This window comes from Oryzias melastigma, linkage group LG14 (assembly GCF_002922805.2).
Source record: "Oryzias melastigma strain HK-1 linkage group LG14, ASM292280v2, whole genome shotgun sequence".
Lineage (NCBI taxonomy): Eukaryota > Metazoa > Chordata > Actinopteri > Beloniformes > Adrianichthyidae > Oryzias > Oryzias melastigma.
The window spans coordinates 106,298-125,781 of NC_050525.1; the positions used below are offsets into that span (position 1 = coordinate 106,298).

Here is a 19,484-nt window from a genome sequence, read left to right on the forward strand (position 1 = left end):
AACTGGACATTTTCTCCGATGCTAATCCGCCGTCATCAACTTTGTTTCAAAAGAGGAATAACAAAAAACGTGATCTTTATTGTTCTTATAACATACAAAAAATTTACGAACAATAAAGTTATATTGTAAGAACGTGATACTATATTGTACGAACAATAAACTTATCACGTTATAACGTGATATGCCGATTTTTTTTATTTTCACTGGGTGGCAGCTCTGAGCTTCCGTACAAAACAGCTAGCATGTAGCTGGAATATTAGCTAAACTCCAAAATAGCCTAAAAAAATCTTAGTAAATGCCAAAATAGTCCAAAGAGCTAACAGAATGTCAATTTTTAAAACATTGAAATTGTAACTTTTTAACATAATTATGAATAATAAAAATGCAGGAATATTATTCCAGAATAAATCAATTTAAACCTTAAATAACTTTCTATATTTTACTCTCCATAAAAATATATTTTGTCAAAATTATACCAGTTAGAAATGAGTGCAAGATAACATCGGGTCATTAATAACAATAAAATAAAATGATCTGGGGGGCCGGATCCGGCCCCCGGGCCTTGACTCTGACATGTGTCATAGAGCATGTACGTGCACACTTACCACCCAAATGTCAGTTATTAAATGCATTTGTACACGTAGACATGGTGAAGACAATCTGCTGCAGTTCAAACTTCATCAGAACGGTAAAGAAAGGTGACTGGAGTGACTTTGAACACAGCATGGTTGTTGGTACCAGACTGGCTGGTCTGAGGTTTTCAGAAACTGCTGATCTACTGGGGTTTTCACCCACAACCATCTCTAGGATTTACAGAGAATGGTCCAAGAAAGAGAAAAAGATCTAGTGAGCCACAGTTCCAGATTACGGCAGTTTCTTAAGGTAAAAGGGGGTCCAACCCGGTACTGTCAAGGTTTACCTGATGAAGTGACCGGTCGGTGTTATGTCGAAGATTGTTAAATATCTACTTGTTTAGACTAAACTAGAACACTTAAGTTATTAATATACAGATAAAACATTCAAAGTAAACTTCAAGTGACCTGCTTTACTTTTAGTATTAACACAAGTAAACTTATAGTACACTTAGTTTACTTTTAGCTTAGGTTTTTTAATACAAGTAAATGTTTTTGCATTTTGCTTTAAAACTTTTTAGTTGTGGTCTAGTTTTGTATAAATCTATAAAAGTACAAGTTTTACCACTTGCTTCCAGTCAAACTTCAGCATTTTCAAAGACTTATTTCATTTGAGAATTCACAAGATTGTATTTTTTTCAAGAAAATCTTCCTTCTAGTTTAAATGATGTCCTTGCTTTATTGCAGAATTTAAACATTTTTCACATGACAGGATCATGTTCTTTGAGGAAAAACAGCTTCAGAAACAACTTTCACAAACACACTTTATTACAGACAAGCCCCAACACAATGGTCATCACTTTAACACATGACAGACTGAAGGTGTGCAGAGAGCAGCAGGGATGCAGACAAAGCGCCGGCGTCTCTGCAGCAGCTGAGGAACGTTTTGTCCAAGTGTGTCGGCTTCACAGGAATGATGGGATGCGTCCACGCACAACAACAACATTTCAATTCATAATAAATACCAAGGAACTCTTGACTGCCCATTACTTCCTCTTCATCATTTGGAGATCAGACCGGGGAGGGGGGTAAAGGGTGGGTATTTGGGGCCAAACTCAGGCCGAGGAGGTGCAGCTCCTTATGTCACCATGTACTCCTGTCGCTTGTTGAGGCGCACCTGACACAGCGAGACAGCGCCCACGGCCACGTAAACGGCGGCAGCGATGAAGCAGTTGATGCCCACCTGGTTGTAGAGGCTGTAGATGTTCTGAGGGGGGTTCTGACTGCGGGGCGAAGGAGACACTCAGGTTACCATTTAAACACTTAATCCCTAAAATCCTCAGGTAAATCTGCCCTGTTGAAGAGAGCGTGAATCCCTAAATCAATTCAATTAAATGATCCTAATTAAAAGAGTGTCTAAAACAAACCTGACACCATCGGTGTGTGAATGTGAGTGGAAAGCACTTTGGGTCTTTAAAGTCCCACTCCGATCATCTTCTGATCTACAGTAAAAGTGTTTCCAGCGCTCTTTCAATCATGATGCTGCTGTTTTTAGCCAAAATTCTTAACCCTGTCATTTTCTAGGACAGAGGTCTGCAACCTGCAGCTCCATAGTCACATCAGACTCGTCTAGCCTCCACTGAGGCTCTCTGGTTAAAGAAAAATACAAAGCTTTTAGTTTAAAAAAGTAACGGCAATGCGAAGTAAAAAAAAAAAAACAATAATAATAAAATAACTTATCACCTCCAAAGCACAGTAGCCAGAGTGGTTCAATAATCGAGAACTCAACATTTTCAAGTGTGCCTCATGTGTAAAAAAAAATACAGGTAATTAGCTCTGTTTTAATTTGAGAGAGTTAGATTTATGAATTTCTGGTAAAGAAGTGACACAAATGTTTTTATATATATATATATATTATTGTCAAGTTTACACTACCTACAACTAGATTTGCTCCATCCAGATGATCCTATGTGACACAGGAAGTCTTTTATTTTGAAAGAAAGTCTTGTATTTTCTCCTAGAATGTAGGACATAGTTTCTGCAGAGCGGCAAGAATTCATTGGAAAGTTAAGTTCATGGATCTATTTGTCTGCAAGTGGATGCCTCGGAATGGAGCGAAGCAGGGAGTCTGAATAAAGAAATACTCAGAAATTTAATTTTGAGCTTAAATTTCATTATATAAATATATATCTCTATGTCTTCAATCATCAACAAAAAGATTCAGTGGTTTTGACATGTGTGGTGGTGGTGGTTCCTGCTGATACTCACTCTTTGGTGATGTCCTCCTCAGTGAACGGGACGTCCTCGATCAGCACAGCCGACTTGGCGCTGAAGAAGATGCCCAGCATAGCCTGTCAGACATCAGAGACGTGGTGAGACACCGGGGCTCAACAACACAGAAAAGATCCCGACAGTGAGATTAACCTGCTGTTTATTCTCATGAAACACTTCAGGGAACGTGGAAGGTTCTACAGATTGTTGTCTAACTCCTAACTGCATGAGTTTGTAGTTGGTTTGAACCGAGTCTGCTCCAAACAGCTGAGCTTCTCCATCACTTCTGGACATTCTTGATCCAGTTCTGCCTCTCTCATTAAACATTTGGAATTCAGCATTGTCTTTATTAAACTATTATCTTTTTTCTTGTAGTCTTAACATTCTCTTGCAAACTTATAAATAAAAGAACAACTTGAGTTTGGTCAATTATTTTCGTTTCTACTTTCCCTTTAGTTCATAATCAAATGTCTATTCCTCAGAAATGCCTTCTTCAAACATGTCTTTAAGGTTTTTCTTTAAATACATGTTGTAGGTGGATAAAATCTGTGCTGTGACCTTTTTCTGTAACCCCCTCCCCATGGAGGGATTTTTGTGCCACCATATTGCAAGCAAAAGTCAACGTTTTGAGATCAAAATTTTCTAAATTCCAAATAAAATATCAAGTGTTAAAAAATCCATAAATTGCAAATAAAAATATTTAATATTTGCTTTCAAATACGTTTTTTTGTTCTAAAAAATAGTTTAAGTTTGCAAATGTTTTTTTGGCTTTCAAAATTATTTTTGCAACTGCAATTTTTTTGCTTTAAAAATTTATTTTTGCCATTGCAAACGTTTTTTGCACAAACATTACACAAAACGAAACGCATCAATGCAAAATCAAAGATAGAACAAAAGTGAGATGAGGCAGAACTCATCTAAAACAATTTGTTCTGCAATCGCAAAGACAAATTTTGAAAGCAAAAAAAAAGTTTTAAATCAGAAAAATAAGTTTTGAAAACAAAAAAAATTTTTAAAGCATAAAAAAGTTTTTTAAAGCAAATATCAGTTTTTTTGCAACTTGTGAATTTTTATCACCAGCACTTTACATTGTGCTTGCAATTAAAAAAATCTCAAAACTGACTTTTCCTAGCAATATGTTGCATAAAAATCCCTCCATACTTCCTCGCTACATTACAGTAGTGTCACATGACAGCAGATTCAGTCACGTGATTCACGGTAGGGAAGTGGAGCCCATGACATTTGTTCAACAAAACCAAACAAAGGCAAAACTACTTCAACCAAACCCCACTTCTTTATGGGGACCTTTATATTTTCCTGTCTATACATTTTTGTTTTCGTATTTCCGTGTGATCTGTCCAGTTTTTACATTTCTGTGTTCTAACGTTAAAATATACGTTGAGGGCACACATCTCAACAAATCAAATTAAAAGGTAAAATACACGATTAGGTCGTAGGACCTGAACAACAACTACTGAGCATTTATGAATTGAAATACAAGCCAATCCCTGCTGTTCCGAACGAAGCCCTTCTCGTTCATTTCAATGAGGAATCCAGTTATTACACGCATCCTCTCCGTTATTTAGACGCCATCAGTTCTGGAGCTAACACTGCATTCTGGCCTACATGGGCTCCGTCTATTTAATGACGTTGTCTCAATTCTTTGTTTTTAGCGTCGATTTTGTTTAGTGCTACTTTTAAAGTGTATTTTAAATGAAATTTTAAATCGTTTATTTAATCGATAATGCCGTAAACCGATCACTCGTATCTTACTGGAGAATCCGTCCTGTCAGACTGAGGCTAACTCACCAGCATGATGACCCCCCAGATGCTAATGACGATCCCGCACGCGGCCATCTTCGGCCCGCAGAAAAGAAGCGACGGCATGCCCGTGCTGGCGAGTCGCTGGATCGGTCAGAATAGGATATTCTTCTCCTTTCGGAGCTTTAAAGAAGCTAGAATGAGGAACGAGCAGCGTAGCCTCACGGTCAGCTGATCATCCCCGCTCGGGCTCACTCGTTATCATTCGGCTGTTTTCGGAAGCCGTCCATCGTCCAATTACAACTCAGGGTTCTATAGACCCGCCTCTTCCTTTGAGATTGACCAATGGCGCTCAATTACCGTCATCGCACATCAACCTCCGCATCCTGCCTGTCCACCTTTGTTGTTTGATTTCTTCTGCTGCTGATTAGTTGATTTTTCACATATTTAGAATTGAAATCAGGACATAAACAAAAGCCTGCCTCCTCGGAGTCTGCGCAGTTTTGATCAAGCATCCCGCGGCCTCCATGGAAGCCCGCTAATCTCCTCGGCGTTATAGAAGCTAATTGTGGCTAACGGCTTTCTTCGTGTTGTTGTTTTTGTTTTTATTGTTGTGGTTTCGATTAAGAAATCAACGTTATCCAGAGAAATGACTTCTGCGTCCGCTAAGGTAAGCTGCGTGAGCCGAGGCTCGTGCGCGTAAACTCGTATTATCTTTATTGCGGTGCCAGCTCTGTGCGCATGCGCCGACGAAGCAGACGAGGCGTTTTTAAGGTTACAGCGGGAAAATGGTAAAATTCCAAAAGCAATGATTCAAATGTCCAGAGCTAGTTTAGCAAATTCTTCCTTCATTTTTAGGGAATCGTCCTTATTAATAGATGGTTGTCAGTTTAAGGACAAGACATTAACAATACATTTAAAAAAAATCCCATCTTAACTTAAAAGAAAATACATGTTTAGTGATTGCAATCTAAAATTTTTAACAAAATATCTTTATTTTCCAATTCAACCAAAGCCAAAAGAAAAACAATTAAAAATCTTAAATGCTATTTATACATTTATCCATCTAAGGCACATAAGTCAAGGCCCGAGGGCCGGATCTGGCCCTCCGGGTAATTATATTCGGCCGTCCTGATCATTTTATTTTATTGTTATTAATCACACGATGTTATCTTGTGCTTATTTCTAACTTTTACAGTTTTGCCAAAATATATTTTTATGAGAGTAAAATATTGAAAGTTATTTAAGTTGATTTATTCTGGAATAATATTCTTGCCTTTTTATTATTCATACTTGTGTTAAAAAGTTACAGTTTTCAAAATGGGCATTCTGATACCTTTTTGGACTATTTTGGCATTTGGTAAGAGTTTTTTTTTTTCTAACTTAGGCTTTTTTTAAATTAAAAAGTTTTTAGGCTGTTTTGGTGTTAGGCTCATTTTTACATGCTAGCTGTTTTGGCTAATTTAGTCTTTTTTCAGTTTTAAAGGCTATTTTGAAGTTTAGGTGAGGTTTAGGTATTTTGAAATAGGTAATAGACCTTAATTTGTACATTCATTTTTATGAGAAACCGCAGGCTATATAGTGACACATCCCTGTCCTTTTCTTTTAAGAAAAATATCTTTATATATACATAATTATATATATTACTCTTGTGCAACATTGTTGACTGTCATTTTTTTTTCTTATTCTGATTTTAGATTTTGTTTATGTATGCTGCTTTGTTCTGAGCCATTTATATTCAAAAATAATTGTATTTTTGAGATAAAAAAATGATTACGGAAAAATGAATGCGGAAACGTTCATACATCTGAATAAAAAACGCATTTAGTTAAATCGGTAGAACATTTCTTCATGGTTTCATGTGTTTCGTCAGCAGACCCTGTTTTCAATACTAGTGTTGAGTTTGAACACAGAAACTTTAAAGCTATTTTTGTTTGTATTAAGTAATATCAGCTGTCACGTTTCCTTCTGTTGTCAGACATACGGTAGTTGAGTGCCTCATTCTGTCAGCTTTCACTCAGAAATGCATGAACTCCAAAAATCCTTCATCTATAGAAGAGGGATCAGAACAAATCTAACAAACGGAGCCTCCAGAATCACATAAACCTGATCAAACCGACTCTTGCCTGCAGGTGGGGGAGATCTTCTCGGCGGCTGGAGCGGCCTTCACCAAGCTGGGGGAACTGACCATGCAGCTGCACCCGGTGTCGGACTCCAGCCCAGCAGGGTGAGGCCTGTTCTGGCTTAAGCTGAAGTGACTGAAGTTCCCCGCTCACAGTCTGATTGGGACTGAGTAATCTAGATTTGAGTCTGAGCGTCTCTGAAATAAAGGTTAGAATTTTCCTGAAAGGTTTCAGAGATCAGATCCTCCTGCATTATTTCCTGGACCATCAGAGAAAACCAGCTCTGGATCAGACCAGGACCAAACCTGCCCGTGTGGATCCGCCCCAAAACAGTCTCATTTGGAATCTTCGCTGTTCTTCTTCCTCATGTCTTTGAGATGAAGAGGAATCTGGACTGTTTTGTTCTTATATTAGGAGAATGGGAGGACTAGGTCCAGAGAGACGGACCTAGACCTGCTCTGATCTCGTAAATCAGAACGGGTCAGGCCGATCAGCACAGGTTCAGCGTGTGCTCAGTCTAGGGCTGCCACGATTAGTCGACTAATTGACGACTAATCGACTATTAAAATAGTCGACGACTAATTTAATAGTCGATTAGTCGTTTCTTTAAATTATTTGGAGTCAGAGTGTAGGAAAGTGGAAGAAGTTGTGAGCGATCAACATTAAACAAATGAACATTTTCATATTTGACTCAGCAAGGCAAAAACTTTATCTTTAGTGAAAAAAACTTCCATGTTTCAGATGACAAGCTTTAAATATATTCTGGAGATATATTTTAATCTTTTATAGTAATTTTCCAAAAAATTGGAGTTTACTTAATATTTTAGCAACATGCTAACGTGTTTGACTAATGTAGTTTATTGAGGAATTTTAGGCTATTTTGGAATTTAGCTATTATTTTAGCAACATGCTAACAATTTTTGCTAATTTTTTATCTAATGAGGTTTTTTAGGCTAATTTGGAGTTTAGCTTCTATTTGAGCAACATGCTAATGCTTTTTGCTAATTTAGTTAACTGTGGAATTTTAGGCTATTTTAGAGTTCAGCTAGTATTTAAGCAACAAGCTAGCTTTTTGGCTAATTTGGCATCTACTAAAGTTTTTTGGGGCTAATTCGTAGTTTAGCTCATATTCAAGCACACAGTAAATGTTTTTGCAAAATTGGCATGTATTAGGGCTTTTTAAGCAATTTTACTACAAATTTTTCAGAAATTTAGGTAAACTTTAGCGCTGTGTCAGTTCTTTAAGGAAATTTCCAGTCTTTTAGCAAATTTAACATTTAGCAAATAGCTTTGGCACTGTCTGCAAATTTTTTAGCAAAAAGCATTCACACTAGTATAATCGCAAGTGATGCAACTTTTCTAGTTTGTACTTAGTTTAAAGCTAATGATGGTTAAGATGTGTGCTTTACATCCAGTTGACGCAATACCCGATTAGTCGACTAATCACAGATTATTTTGTCCGGTTAGTCGAATATTAAAATGATGGTTTGTGGCAGCCCTAGCTCAGTCACTGACCTGTGTTCATCCTCAGAGCCAAATGGACCGAGACGGAGATCGATATGCTGCGCTTGGCGGTGCGCCGCTTCGGAGACGACCTCAACAGCATCAGCTCCGTGATCAAAGAGCGCACTGTGTAAGTTAAAGAGCAGTCTGCATTCTTAAGCAGAGCCCCATGTTGAGTCAGAACCGGCCCAGACGAAGACCTGCAACCTGCTCCAGACTCACGCTGAACCCTGTCTGCATGAACCGCACAGATCAGAGCAGCGGGAGGAGCCAGAGACCTTCACTCAGGGCTTTCAGGATTAGATTCAGCCTGACGGGACGGGGGGGGTCCAGCTACTGTGCCGCATCGTTCGGTCATGATATTGCAGTCTTCAGTTGTTTTTGTGTCTGCCTGAAAACCGTGCATTTTTGGACAGTCTGCCTCTTCTGTGTTTTGAGCCCTTTCCTTTAGTCTGTGGTCTCTCCTGCTTGGCTGACGGCTGCTCTTCTTCCTCCTCAGCGCTCAGATCAAGAGCACGGTAAAACGGAAGCTGTACGAGGACAGCAGAGTCCCCATCTCCTCTGAATCCCCCAAGAAGACTGTCAAGAAAGCAGCGGTTTCCATGGCGCCCGCCACCCCAGCCATGATCACCGTGCCGAGCTCGCAGGTCGTCGTAGCGACGGGGATGCAGAACAACCCTCCTCTGGCCCCACCCATCAAGAAACAGAAGACTGCAGGTAACTGAGGAGCGGGTCTGTCTCTGGTCTGAGCCGGCCTTCTTCCCGCCTCCTGACGCTGTGTCGCTCCTGCAGACGTGACGCTCAGCGCTCTGAATGACTCGGATGTCAACAGCGACCTGGTGGACATCGAGGGACTCGGTGACGGCTCTTCCAGCAAAAAACTCAACTTTGACCAAGGTTGGTTAAAGTTCCCCTATGACAACTTTTTTTATTAAAAAAAAACGTTCCCAGTAGTGTTTTAATTATGATTATGAAGTTTTTAACCAAAATCCAACAACCTAAATGTCTTAAAAAGCCATTTTTCATGTTGATCTGAAGCCTCTGTTTCCAAAATCTCCTCTGAGGGGGTGTGGCTTTTGGAGCCGAGCTGAGCAGCTCCGCCCCTGATCCCCCCTGTCTGATTATGATAGCTCTGTGTCTCTCTAGCATAAATCTTCCCTCTGCTACATAAAAACATCCATCAATCTGGGTAATGTCCAGCCGTATGGTTCTGATCCAGATGTCAGCTGGACGAGGAAGTGAAGATCTTCATGGACAGAACTTCCTCCAAAATCCTGATTCTTTCTCCTTCCAGTTCACCAAAGACTCTTTTAGCTAATTCTCCAATGTTTATTGACTGTGATCAATACATTCAATCATTGGTTTCTCAGAGTTCTTGATAAAATAATCAAAGCTAACATCAAAATGCTCTTTCATTGATTTACAATCCTTTCCAACTGCGGTCAAATGAGCCGCCGTTCACATTTCCGTGGTCACATCAAGAAGCTCCGTGGAGTCTGGTGGAGATTTTCCAGCGTTCTCAGTCCTGCTACCGTAAGTATTGGATGAAACTCACACAAAAAATCCAGTGATGCTGATTTGACCACAGAAATGTGAACGGCGGCTCATTTGACTGCAGTCAATGTGAAGATACCATCTTCTCTTCTCCAGAACCTGAACTAGACACTAGGAACAGATGAGGGTTTAGTGCATGTGCAGCAGAGCTGTTGATGGAAAGAAGATCATTCATTCAAACAGAGTCTGTCCAAGACAGTTTGATTGATTTAAAAGGAGAAATACTCGGAAATGAAAAATCTAAATTATTTCTTATCACATTTGTTCTCTTTCAGAAGAAAAATGACACACAGACATGTTAAAAACTCTAAAAACAGGATTTTCATCAGAGGGGGACTTTAAAGAGCCAGTGGCGCCCTCTGCTGGTTGTCTGACACCGTGGTAATGACTGCCGTTTCCTGTTTCCTCAGAAAGTCTTAACCTGGACTCCAGCCTCATCATGAACTCCGGCGACCTGCCTCTCCTGTCCCGCTGACTCCCCCACCCCCTGAGATCAAGGCTTACATCATGACAAACGCACTCTGGTCTCTCGGCGTTCAGGACACGATCCTCTCCTGCACGGAGTGGAGTGGACACTTTGGGTTTAGGAACGCCGGCTGGAGCTTTTGTTTCTAGATTTCAGCAGAATTGTGTTTTCATTCCTGCTGGATTTGTGTTTGGAGAACCCGCTGTTATCATGAAGAATAAAGAGGAGTTTCAGGTGAAGATCTGCGCGCTCAGATTCTCCTTTTCTTGTGTGGGACACATTCACAGCAGGTCCTCTGCAGGATCACGTCCTGATGTTTTTGCCAAAAGGTTCTGCTCCTTCAGGTTCTAAAATATTCAATTGTTTATGCTCTTTCAAAATAAAAGCAAAAGCTTTAAAGCCCTATTCCGATCATCTCTTGATCTGTTGTAAACATGTTCCTTGTGGTCTTTTGATCATCATTATGCTGTTTTTTTTTTTTGCCAAAATCAATAAACTTGTGTTGTTTTAGGACATAGTTTCTGCAGAGCAGTTGGAGTTCATTAGAAATTCTCCTCTGAATTGTGGGCGGGACTGTTGATGCCACTTCCCATGATCCCTTCGTTTACACTCCAGCTAGCTTACAGGAACTCACAAACCGAAGCTAACATTAACGGAGCAACAAAAATGGTGAGCGATATCAGTTATCAGCTTTTGATCCAGATTTCAGCTCAGACAAGGAAAACAAAGACGTTCACGGCCGGCGATGGCATCTCGACTTCTGCGGAAGAGACGTTACGTTAAGTCCATACGTCATGACTCGACCTCAAGTTATTGTCACCTGGATGAATGAAAATCTTTTAAATTCTGCACGATTTTTTTTTTAAATGGCTATAATCAAAGTTTAATTTCATCTTTTTCTTTTTGTGCAAATATCTTAAAAGTTTACCAGTCATTTAAGATTTTATATCATCTTTATTTCCTCTTATTTTACCTTGGAAGCTGGTGTAGTGGTTAGCACTCTCACCTCACAGGGAGAAGGTCCTGGTCCTGAAGGTCCTGCTTCAGCTGTTTGGGGTAACCTAAGTTTTTTAGGCTAATTTGGCATTTAGCTAATATTTTAGCTGGCTGAACACTTCAGCGTTTTTATCTATCAATTTCAGCATCTTCAGCTGTCAAATTCAGTTTGCAGCATTCACACTAGTATTATCACAGGTAATGCTATATATCCAGTTCATTATTATGTTAAAAAGTTCTGGTTTTAATGTTTTAAAAATGTAGTCTCAGAGTGTTCAATAGATGTTTATCCTGGTTGGGCCCCGACCTGAGGTGTGTTTTGGATTTTGGCCCCTTTTTTGTTGTTTAGTGCAGGAAGGATCCAAGATGGTTCTCAAGTCTCTGGAACAATTCTGATTTAATGAAATTATGTGAAACAAAAAGGAAGGAAGTCTTTGTCCTCTCCTGACGATTCAGGTTTATTTCATTCATTTTAATATACAATATATATATATAATATTTATAGTGTATGGGAATCATCTCTGAAAACTACAGTAATTCTGCGTCGTTTTTATAGCTCATGAAGGAATGAACACTTCGTACACTTCTTTAGATTGCATAAAAATACATGGTTTGTCTCATAGAGAAAAAGTGAAATATTTACAGTGAAACACTGAATGCTTGCTGTGCTTTAGTTCCCTTTGTGAAGATTCTCACGTTTTCAGCCCAAACGTTTCATGTTTTAAACATGCTATAAAAAATGTAAAAAAAAAAAAAAACAGCTCAGAGTTACATCTGAAAGGGCTGCTCTGATTGGTCAGCTGCACTCAGCTGATCTTTCCACAGGAGAGCAGATTTCTGACGTTCAAACGAGCAGCATGTAGAAGCAAACATCAACGTGTTTGTCACTGGAAAACTTTTGGTTTAAAGGCTAAAGTTAGAAAATGCTCTCAAACATTTCAGATACTTCATCTCTAAAATGTGCATTTCTTAAAAAGAAGATCACAGCGAAGAGATCACTGAACAATCATCTGGAGGTCCAACTTTCCATTTGGTATGAGCAGGTTGGGCTTCCAGTACGAGTGAAACGTCCTCAACACTGACGGCGTTTCAGCTCCAAAGCCGCTCCAGAGCAGACCCTTGAACCCTTTAACACCTGAGGCGTCACCGGTGACGCTTAAACACAAACATTTTCATGTACTTCAACTTTTCAACGGTTAACACAATAATTCCAGTAGATTTTGAAGGAGAAAAGCGGTCACGCCGCTTTTCTCCTTCAAAATCTACTGGAATTATTGTGTTAACGGTTCCAGTAAATCAAAGAACATAAACACTGGAGCTCCGGTGTTAAAGGGTTAACAAAATAAAGCTTTGATAAACTCAAAATAAGAAGTTTCTTTTACTTATTCCTGAACGATCAACCACAGATGAGTGGATTTCTGCATCGGTGGGCTGATATTACTCAGATCTGTGGCTGACCAGCAGAGGGCGATGTTACACCCCACTGCCATCTCCAACGTGGCCACTAGATGTCAGTAATGCTTCCGTCTGACCCACCCGCTCAGTTGTGACGAGAACCCTCAAACGCCATTCGCTCCAGAACTTCTCTGTTGGAGAGAAAAGTCTGAGGAGGACACTCCTGCAGGTGACGTATGTACAAAAGTGACTATTTACAAACATGTAACAGTTCAGTTCGTTGTTACAAGCAGGCTCAAACTTCTGACTTTGACCAGCACGCCTGTTCTCCGTTTGGTTTGGGGTTCTTGAAGACATCCGTTAGGATTCTCTGGCGTGAAGACTTCCCTCCGTAGACCCTCACAGGAACTCGGGTTGTGTTCTGACCCTCTTCCCCCGTCAGTCGGAGAAGGTTTCACTGTTCCGGTCAACCCCAGACTTCTGAGCAAGCAAACCAGAAGAGGTCTGGAAGTCCAGGGACATTGGCGGCCATCTGACTAAAACCTCTGATACAAAGACACATCAGGCTCCGCCCCCTGTGGCGAAGAACCTAATACTGATAACACTTGTTGCTGTCACATGATTCACGCCTCTGCTGACAAACATTTCAGAAAAACGTGTGCGACGCAATATAAACAATCGACTGCTGAGAATAACCTGCAGTGGGCGTGACCAAAAGGGGTGGAGTCACAGTGAGAACCCGAGCTGACAGAGAGGGGTTCTGTCGGTGACGGACATGACGGCGCAGGCGTGGAAATGTCCCGAGGTCCGATGGAGCTTCAGTGTCCCGGGTGAGGGTGGGGGGTGATCGAGGAGGCGGGAGACAGAGACAAGGGGCGGGGCTGAATACTGGCACCTCCTGCAGGAGAATCTGTCATTGTTTGAGAGACACTAAAGGGGGGGACAGGAAGCAAAGGATGAACGGTCACGTTTCATCTGAAGCAGAGCGACTGAATCAGGTGATCCTCACCTGACGGTGTAGCTGCTACAGTGGGTGGGGTCAGTCACCCCTGCAACAAACAGCTTCTTAGGGGGCCCCTCTGAGTCCACCCCCCCTGGAAGACGAGAACAGATTTTCATTCATGCTCAGTTTCCAGTTCAAACTTCTTAAAAACACCACACACACACACGCCCCTCCCTGCGTGCTCACCTTTCCTCTTTAGCGGAGTCAGGGCGGGCCATCTCACGGCGCCGCTGACGGCCGGCCTGCTGGACACCAAACCACGCGTCAGAACAGCGAGTCAGCCAGAAGCTTCAGAACAAAAGTGTTTGTTTGTGTATCAACCTGAACCTCCGCGTGGGACTCGGAGACGAGTTTGGCGTGACGCTGCTGTCCTGCGGTGGAAACCACTGAAGAAGAAGAGGGACAAAACCAAAATGAGAGAGAAACGGGTCCAAACCAACCTCGCTCCGGACTAAACTCCTCTGAACCAAAACGGTTTAAAAAAAAAAAAGTGTTTCTGAGCATTTCCTTATTCAAATCGTGTTGGATGCTAGCAAAAGCTCAGACTGATGACGCAACAGTTGAAATGGGCGTGTGCCAAAGTCTCTCTTCATCGCTCCCTCGTCACTCTTACTCCGCTCACACTGCAACCGTTCCAGCTCTGGCGTGACGCGGGACGGATGTAGCTACGGCAGATGACTCCCATTGGCTACTGGTTGACTGTGGTCCTCGTGAAACCTAAACTCACGTAGGCTCACGCGATAAACCACTATTTATATAGAAAGCACAGTAATCTCCTCCTTATTTGCGGGGGTTAGGGACTAGAGACAGAAATACAGAAAACCTCCTGTCACCGCCCCACCCCCGCAGCTGAAGAATGTCCGTTACAGATTTATATTTATCAAAAACACTTCTGATTATGATTTGTATATAAAAAAAACCCCTCTCAGGATGATAATTATCCTCACTGGCAGAACTAAAAGTGTCACTTTAAATTTAATGATTGCACTAAAGTTATCTGCTATGTTTACTTTCAGCTGAAGAAATGTATAAGATTAGTTTATGTATTTCAACAAAAATGTATAACTGGAGTTACTTTGCTGAGTAACACATTACTTTTAAGATGCAGTAACTTAGTTACTAATTCATTACTTTTTGAGTGATGTAACTAGTAACTTTGACGCCCAACACTCCTCTCTACCCTCGGACCTCATCCAGCTTCATCTCCCCCTAACGGGATTCATTTGGAACAGAACAATCTGGGTTTGGTTCTGGTTTGAATCCATGATTGATTTCATGAATCCACCATCTCCGATCTCACCGTGGACGTGTGCTCGTGCCACTGACCGACCGCAGGAACTGGAACCAGACTGGAAGGACTGGGGACGAACAGAGAGAGCTGGTGGTGAGCGCGTTAGTGGAGGTGGATGTGCAGCTGTGCTGCGTCTGCGTTACCTTCGTCTGCGCAGACCGTCTCTGAGCATCATCTCCATGTTCTCCTCCTGAAGCAAACACAGAGTGTTAAAGCCGTCAGACTGAGTGAGGAGTTTCACAGCCCGTTTTTTCATGGAAATCAAACTCAGGGTCAGCGGTTCTGACGGCGGGTTCTGACGGCGAGGCCGACAGTCCCAGTCAGAACCACAAAGACTCCAGGAATAAAGACGCCACACCAACAGTGCGGGAACAGGAAGTGTTTCTGTGCTCACCTGCTTCTTCAGGTCGGGCCGGTCTCCACTCAGAGAGAAGGGAGACAACGGGACGGTCTGAGGAGAAACAGAACACACATGAGGAACCTGCAGAAGATCAGCATGAGCTTCTACCAGAAGTCAGGAGGAGTTTCTGAGGTTCTTCTAACCTTAGGGCCTCCTAACTTCCATCCATCCCAACTCCTCCCTAAAAGCCACACGGCAATCTTCCTTTTTCAACTTCCAGCTCTTCATCTTCCTCCTCATCAGAGTCATCCTCTGCTGCATTCTACCCATCTACAACCTTAAAGCCACTGATTTCATTCAGATTAAAACATCTGAACAAAATGTGATCAACTTGTGCTCACTTTATTCTATCCTGTTCACCTATATTCTATTTCTTTATCAAACTCCACTATTCACTGTCCATCAGCATTCCTGTCCGCACCACCAAACCTCTCCTCTGTTCCCTTCACTACGGGGTCACATCAGGATCAGCTTAAAGTGAGCAAAAAAACAGATTCAAAACTTGAAAAATGGACATTGAAACTGTAAAAAAATAACATAAAATTTGAAAACAATACATTGTAAATTTGAAAAAAAAAAATGACCATTTGAAATAAATAGTGAAAATTAAGAAAATGAATACTTCCTTTTTGAAAATTTGAAAAAAAATTGAAAAAGAATCTTTAAAAAATTGGAAGAAAAATACTGAAAAAGCCCGCCCTCATATAAAATCAGGCTCGGCTGAGCAGAAAAAACCCGAAAATCCGAACTGAAACTGTAAACTGAGCACTGAAAGTGAAGATTCAGAAAAGCAAAAAAAAAAGTTGAAAATTCAAAACAGCACCTGTAACTAATGGATACATTATTTTTCTATTGGTTATTTTATCATTTATGGGTTTTTATTAAAGTTTCCAGTATTTTTTTTCAAATTTACAATGTCTTGTTTTCAAATTAGAAAAAATAATTAGTTAAAATGTCTATTTTTCAAGTTTTCAATGTTTTTTGTTCACTTTAAGCTGATCCTGATTTGACCCCATACTTCACCCACATGTCAAAGTCTGCTCCAGAGATATCCTGGATCTCCTCATCCGTCTCTCTCCAGAATGTTTCCTCCAGTTCACCTCCTACCTGAGGGTCATAACATTACTACGGATGTCCAGATTTTTTTTTTATAATAATCAAGTAAAAACCTAAAAACTTTATCAATTAATCAGTAAAACTAAATAATATGCTTAATTAGTCGTGAGAAAGTTTGGTGACTGTAGTTTTAGTATCTTCAGAACTATTGAACATTTTTGATCAGCTGTGATTCACGATTCCATTAAAGATTCTAACAAATAAATGATGACCTTCTTTAAAAATCGTTGTAGCTTAAATATGATGAATATTCATGACCAACTCGTTTCAATCGTTACATTTATTAGTTTTGGTTGTTTTTCAGAGAAAATTGACTTCTTTATTTGAACCTCCTCAGACTTGGCTTCAGGAAGCATGGAGATCATATTTTGGGTTTTATGACCACAGTAGTTAATTCTGCTTAACTCGGGCTCTGTTAAAGAGAGATAAAACTGATCAGGTCTTAAGGGGTTAAATCTGATTCTTGAGCAGCTGCATCTCACTGCCGCCGGTCTGTCAGCGGCGGGAGAGCGCCGCTTTCATTGACAAGAAAAACAAACTTGATTTTTTTTTTATTTATTAAAACCCAATTGAGACACTTGCATTTAGTTTAAACCGCTTTTGAAAAAGAGTTATTGATCCCAGAAATCTGACTTGTTACCAAACTGTTTTGTGCGCTTCCTGCTCAGACATTGACTGTCTTTGAGAACTGGACAGAGTGACCCCTCCACCCTGATGTTCCAAACAGGAAGTACCGGCTCTTCCCTGGAAGCCAAAATCCCTCACTCATTCTATTTGTAAAGATAACCATTCTTGCTCTCATACTTTTTAAATGTATTCTTGCCAACTGTTTCTTTTCATTACATAGTTTTAAAAATGTCGTTTTAGAGTGTTCAATAAATATTTATCCTGTTCGGTCCGCGACCTCAGGTGTGTTTTGGATTTTGGCTCCTTGTGCGATTGAGCTACACACCCTTGGAATAGGACATCCCTCATCATAACCATTGACATCATCCAACATCACACCTTCTTCATCACCTTCTTCTACCAACAGTTGAACAATTCCCACCAACTTGTAGGTCAACAGCACTATGGGGATTTTTGCTGCCCGTGTCACAATTTACCTGTTAGTCAGTGTGATTTGTGTGATTGGTTTGGTCTTATGACTGAAGCCCTTCCTGTCACAAGCCTCTGCATTTCCATCACTTTACATTTCCACATCAGAACTGATCAAATTCTGAAGACAACAAGGCTTCGCTCAATCAAGCAGTAGAATTCAATCTGGGAATGGAGCTCAGCAGCTGTCGTGAAAGAGCAGCAGGAGAAACAAATCCAGAGTGGAGCGATGAGGGCAACGTCTAGAGGTTTTCTCCTAAACCCCAGACTGAAAACATGGCTGACACACCAGAGTCTGCTGCAGGCTAGTTGATACTCTGATGTGTTGGGTTGGTGCCATCATGGTCAAACAGAAACTATATTCGTTAGATCCAATCTGCTGTTATGCTAATAATCAGGCATTGTTGTACATCTGCATGAATATTTCAGCAACTCAAAAAACAGACAATTAAGGTGGAAAAACCTATTTGATTTACTATGTATCAGCTTTAAGCAAAAATGTAAAGTTTGGTGTTTTAGCTGGAAAAGGTGATAAAGCCTCAAAAAAACATTTGTTTAAACCACAGGAAACACCTCATAAAAACAATGAGAAGCAAATATTCCATGAAGAGATTCAGCAGCAGTTGTGTTCCACCTGCAGACAACCAGGGGGGGCGGACATGTTTACACACCTGAGACGGGTTGATGGACACGCTGCTGCGTCTGAACCGGGCCAACGGCACGGGACTGAAGACAGTCATCCCGTCACTGAGGAACCAAACACATCTGCATTAAAGGAGGAGGAGGAGGAAGGACAGACTCCTTCCTTCTTCATCAGCTTCAGTCCTCCAGCTGTCAGTCAGTAAACAGTTCACCAGGGCTCAGTTTTAAACCCATCTTGGTTTCTGTCAAAGATCTCCAGACAATTTTAGGCTAAGAATAAATACACATTTCAATAGACCCTTTTCACATCACCAGTCATGAGCAGAGTAGCTTCCAGTTCTTAAGGTTTAGAACAGCAAAGCTGAACGCTGAACGCTGTTTAAAGCAATTTTACGTAAATAATAAAAGGTAACCTAACCAATTATAAACACAATTTGTACAATATTTATTTTATAAATGTCCTACCTGGTTTTCCCTCTTAGATCGTTCACAAATCAAAGTACAAATGTCAGTATTCCTGTCTGCAGTCAGAACGCTGCAGCTACTTCTCTAAATTCCTCTGGATGATATTAAACCAGTCGTGGATTATTTCTCTCTGACAACACTGTTAAAGTTAGACAAAGGTTACAGGTTGTTCACTGAATGCTGCTGGTTTAATTATGAAGGTAATTATGATTTTATTCTTTTAATCTAATGCTAATGCTAACGCTAGCATTAGCTTTCTCTATGAAACGTGGAGCTACAGAAGATCTTTTCTCACCAGTTAAAAGTTTCCTAATTTTCCGTTCTCACATAATCTTGTAAACAGAGCAAAACTCAGACAATTCCAGCCTTTCTGACATTAAAACTTATTCCTGTTGTAATGTTTTCTACTGCGGTCAGTGAGCTGCTGTTAGCTCAGCTGTGGTTCTAACATCACTCCTCTTTGTTTTTGATCTTAACTGTGTCTGATCTACGGGAAAATAAAGGTAAAAATGATCAAATTAATTGAAAACTGTTGACAAAAATATGAAAGTGACTATATCCACGTAATACGTTCACCCAGAGATCATTTTTTTACTTTCTCATTTTAAAAGCTGAAATACGTGGATCAATAGCTGCTTTTAACATTTTCACTGAACCAAACCATTCCTGTTTTTACAATTATCCCCTGAAATTTCTCGTAGAACAACAAGTACATTTATCCTGGGAAGCAAAATGTGTACGGCCAATGCAGTTATGTGTGTCTTTACTGAAGGTATTAACTGTGGCCAACATACATTTCTATCAGCTTCTGTGCTGATCGCACTTAAAATA

At 40.5% G+C, this 19,484-nt stretch overlaps 3 protein-coding genes across 7 annotated transcripts in view; 1 reads left to right on the forward strand and 2 right to left on the reverse strand.

Moving 5' to 3' along the window:
- Positions 1 to 1,378: 1,378 nt before the first annotated feature.
- Positions 1,379 to 5,040, reverse strand: rnasekb (ribonuclease, RNase K b). Its single transcript, XM_024266042.2, has 3 exons — positions 4,653 to 5,040; positions 2,841 to 2,923; positions 1,379 to 1,855 (listed from the first exon to the last, which is right to left on the reverse strand). The coding sequence occupies exons 1-3, from the start codon at positions 4,728 to 4,730 to the stop codon at positions 1,711 to 1,713; spliced, it is 306 nt and encodes a 101-aa protein (XP_024121810.1). The 5' UTR covers positions 4,731 to 5,040; the 3' UTR covers positions 1,379 to 1,710.
- lg14h17orf49 (linkage group 14 C17orf49 homolog) lies at positions 4,950 to 10,655 on the forward strand. 4 transcript variants are annotated; one of them, XM_024266037.1, is made up of 6 exons: positions 4,966 to 5,274; positions 6,737 to 6,831; positions 8,259 to 8,360; positions 8,730 to 8,947; positions 9,023 to 9,127; positions 10,195 to 10,655. In XM_024266037.1, exons 1-6 carry the CDS (start codon positions 5,254 to 5,256, stop codon positions 10,257 to 10,259), a joined length of 606 nt encoding a protein of 201 aa, XP_024121805.1. In that variant the 5' UTR covers positions 4,966 to 5,253; the 3' UTR covers positions 10,260 to 10,655. The 4 variants fall into 4 exon arrangements, with proteins under 4 accessions (XP_024121807.1, XP_024121805.1, XP_024121806.1 ...); XM_024266038.2 differs by lacking the exon at positions 4,966 to 5,274 and adding an exon at positions 5,285 to 5,395; XM_024266039.2 differs by lacking the exon at positions 8,259 to 8,360 and having other exon boundaries at positions 4,950 to 5,274.
- A 1,028-nt stretch (positions 10,656 to 11,683) lies between these two features.
- The window catches only part of LOC112142819 (protein FAM122A), a 10,040-nt gene continuing 2,239 nt past the window's right edge, over positions 11,684 to 19,484 (reverse strand). The window contains exons 2-9 of one of the 2 annotated variants that reach the window (XM_024266405.2): positions 18,218 to 18,293; positions 15,330 to 15,386; positions 15,079 to 15,125; positions 14,945 to 15,002; positions 13,966 to 14,030; positions 13,831 to 13,886; positions 13,651 to 13,735; positions 11,684 to 13,571 (exon numbers count right to left, since the gene is read on the reverse strand). In XM_024266405.2, the coding sequence (XP_024122173.1) occupies positions 13,460 to 13,571; positions 13,651 to 13,735; positions 13,831 to 13,886; positions 13,966 to 14,030; positions 14,945 to 15,002; positions 15,079 to 15,125; positions 15,330 to 15,386; positions 18,218 to 18,293 (556 nt within the window). In that variant the 3' untranslated portion in view covers positions 11,684 to 13,459. Of the gene's footprint in view, positions 13,572 to 13,650; positions 13,736 to 13,830; positions 13,890 to 13,965; positions 14,031 to 14,944; positions 15,003 to 15,078; positions 15,126 to 15,329; positions 15,387 to 18,217; positions 18,294 to 19,484 lie in introns of both variants that reach the window. The other variant, XM_024266404.2, reaches the window with a different exon arrangement.

Excerpts from the sequence above, each read along its gene's own strand:
- rnasekb (XM_024266042.2), bottom strand. The coding sequence starts at position 4,730 with ATGCCGTCGCTTCTTTTCTGCGGGCCGAAGATGGCCGCGTGCGGGATC. Across the intron at positions 2,924-4,652 it reads TCTGGGGGGTCATCATGCTG|GCTATGCTGGGCATCTTCTT; the intron begins GTGAGTTAGCCT and ends GATGTCTGACAG. Across the intron at positions 1,856-2,840 it reads GAGGAGGACATCACCAAAGA|TCAGAACCCCCCTCAGAACA; the intron begins GTGAGTATCAGC and ends TTCGCCCCGCAG.
- lg14h17orf49 (XM_024266037.1), top strand. The coding sequence starts at position 5,254 with ATGACTTCTGCGTCCGCTAAG. Across the intron at positions 5,275-6,736 it reads TGACTTCTGCGTCCGCTAAG|GTGGGGGAGATCTTCTCGGC; the intron begins GTAAGCTGCGTG and ends TCTTGCCTGCAG. Across the intron at positions 8,948-9,022 it reads CAAGAAACAGAAGACTGCAG|ACGTGACGCTCAGCGCTCTG; the intron begins GTAACTGAGGAG and ends TCGCTCCTGCAG.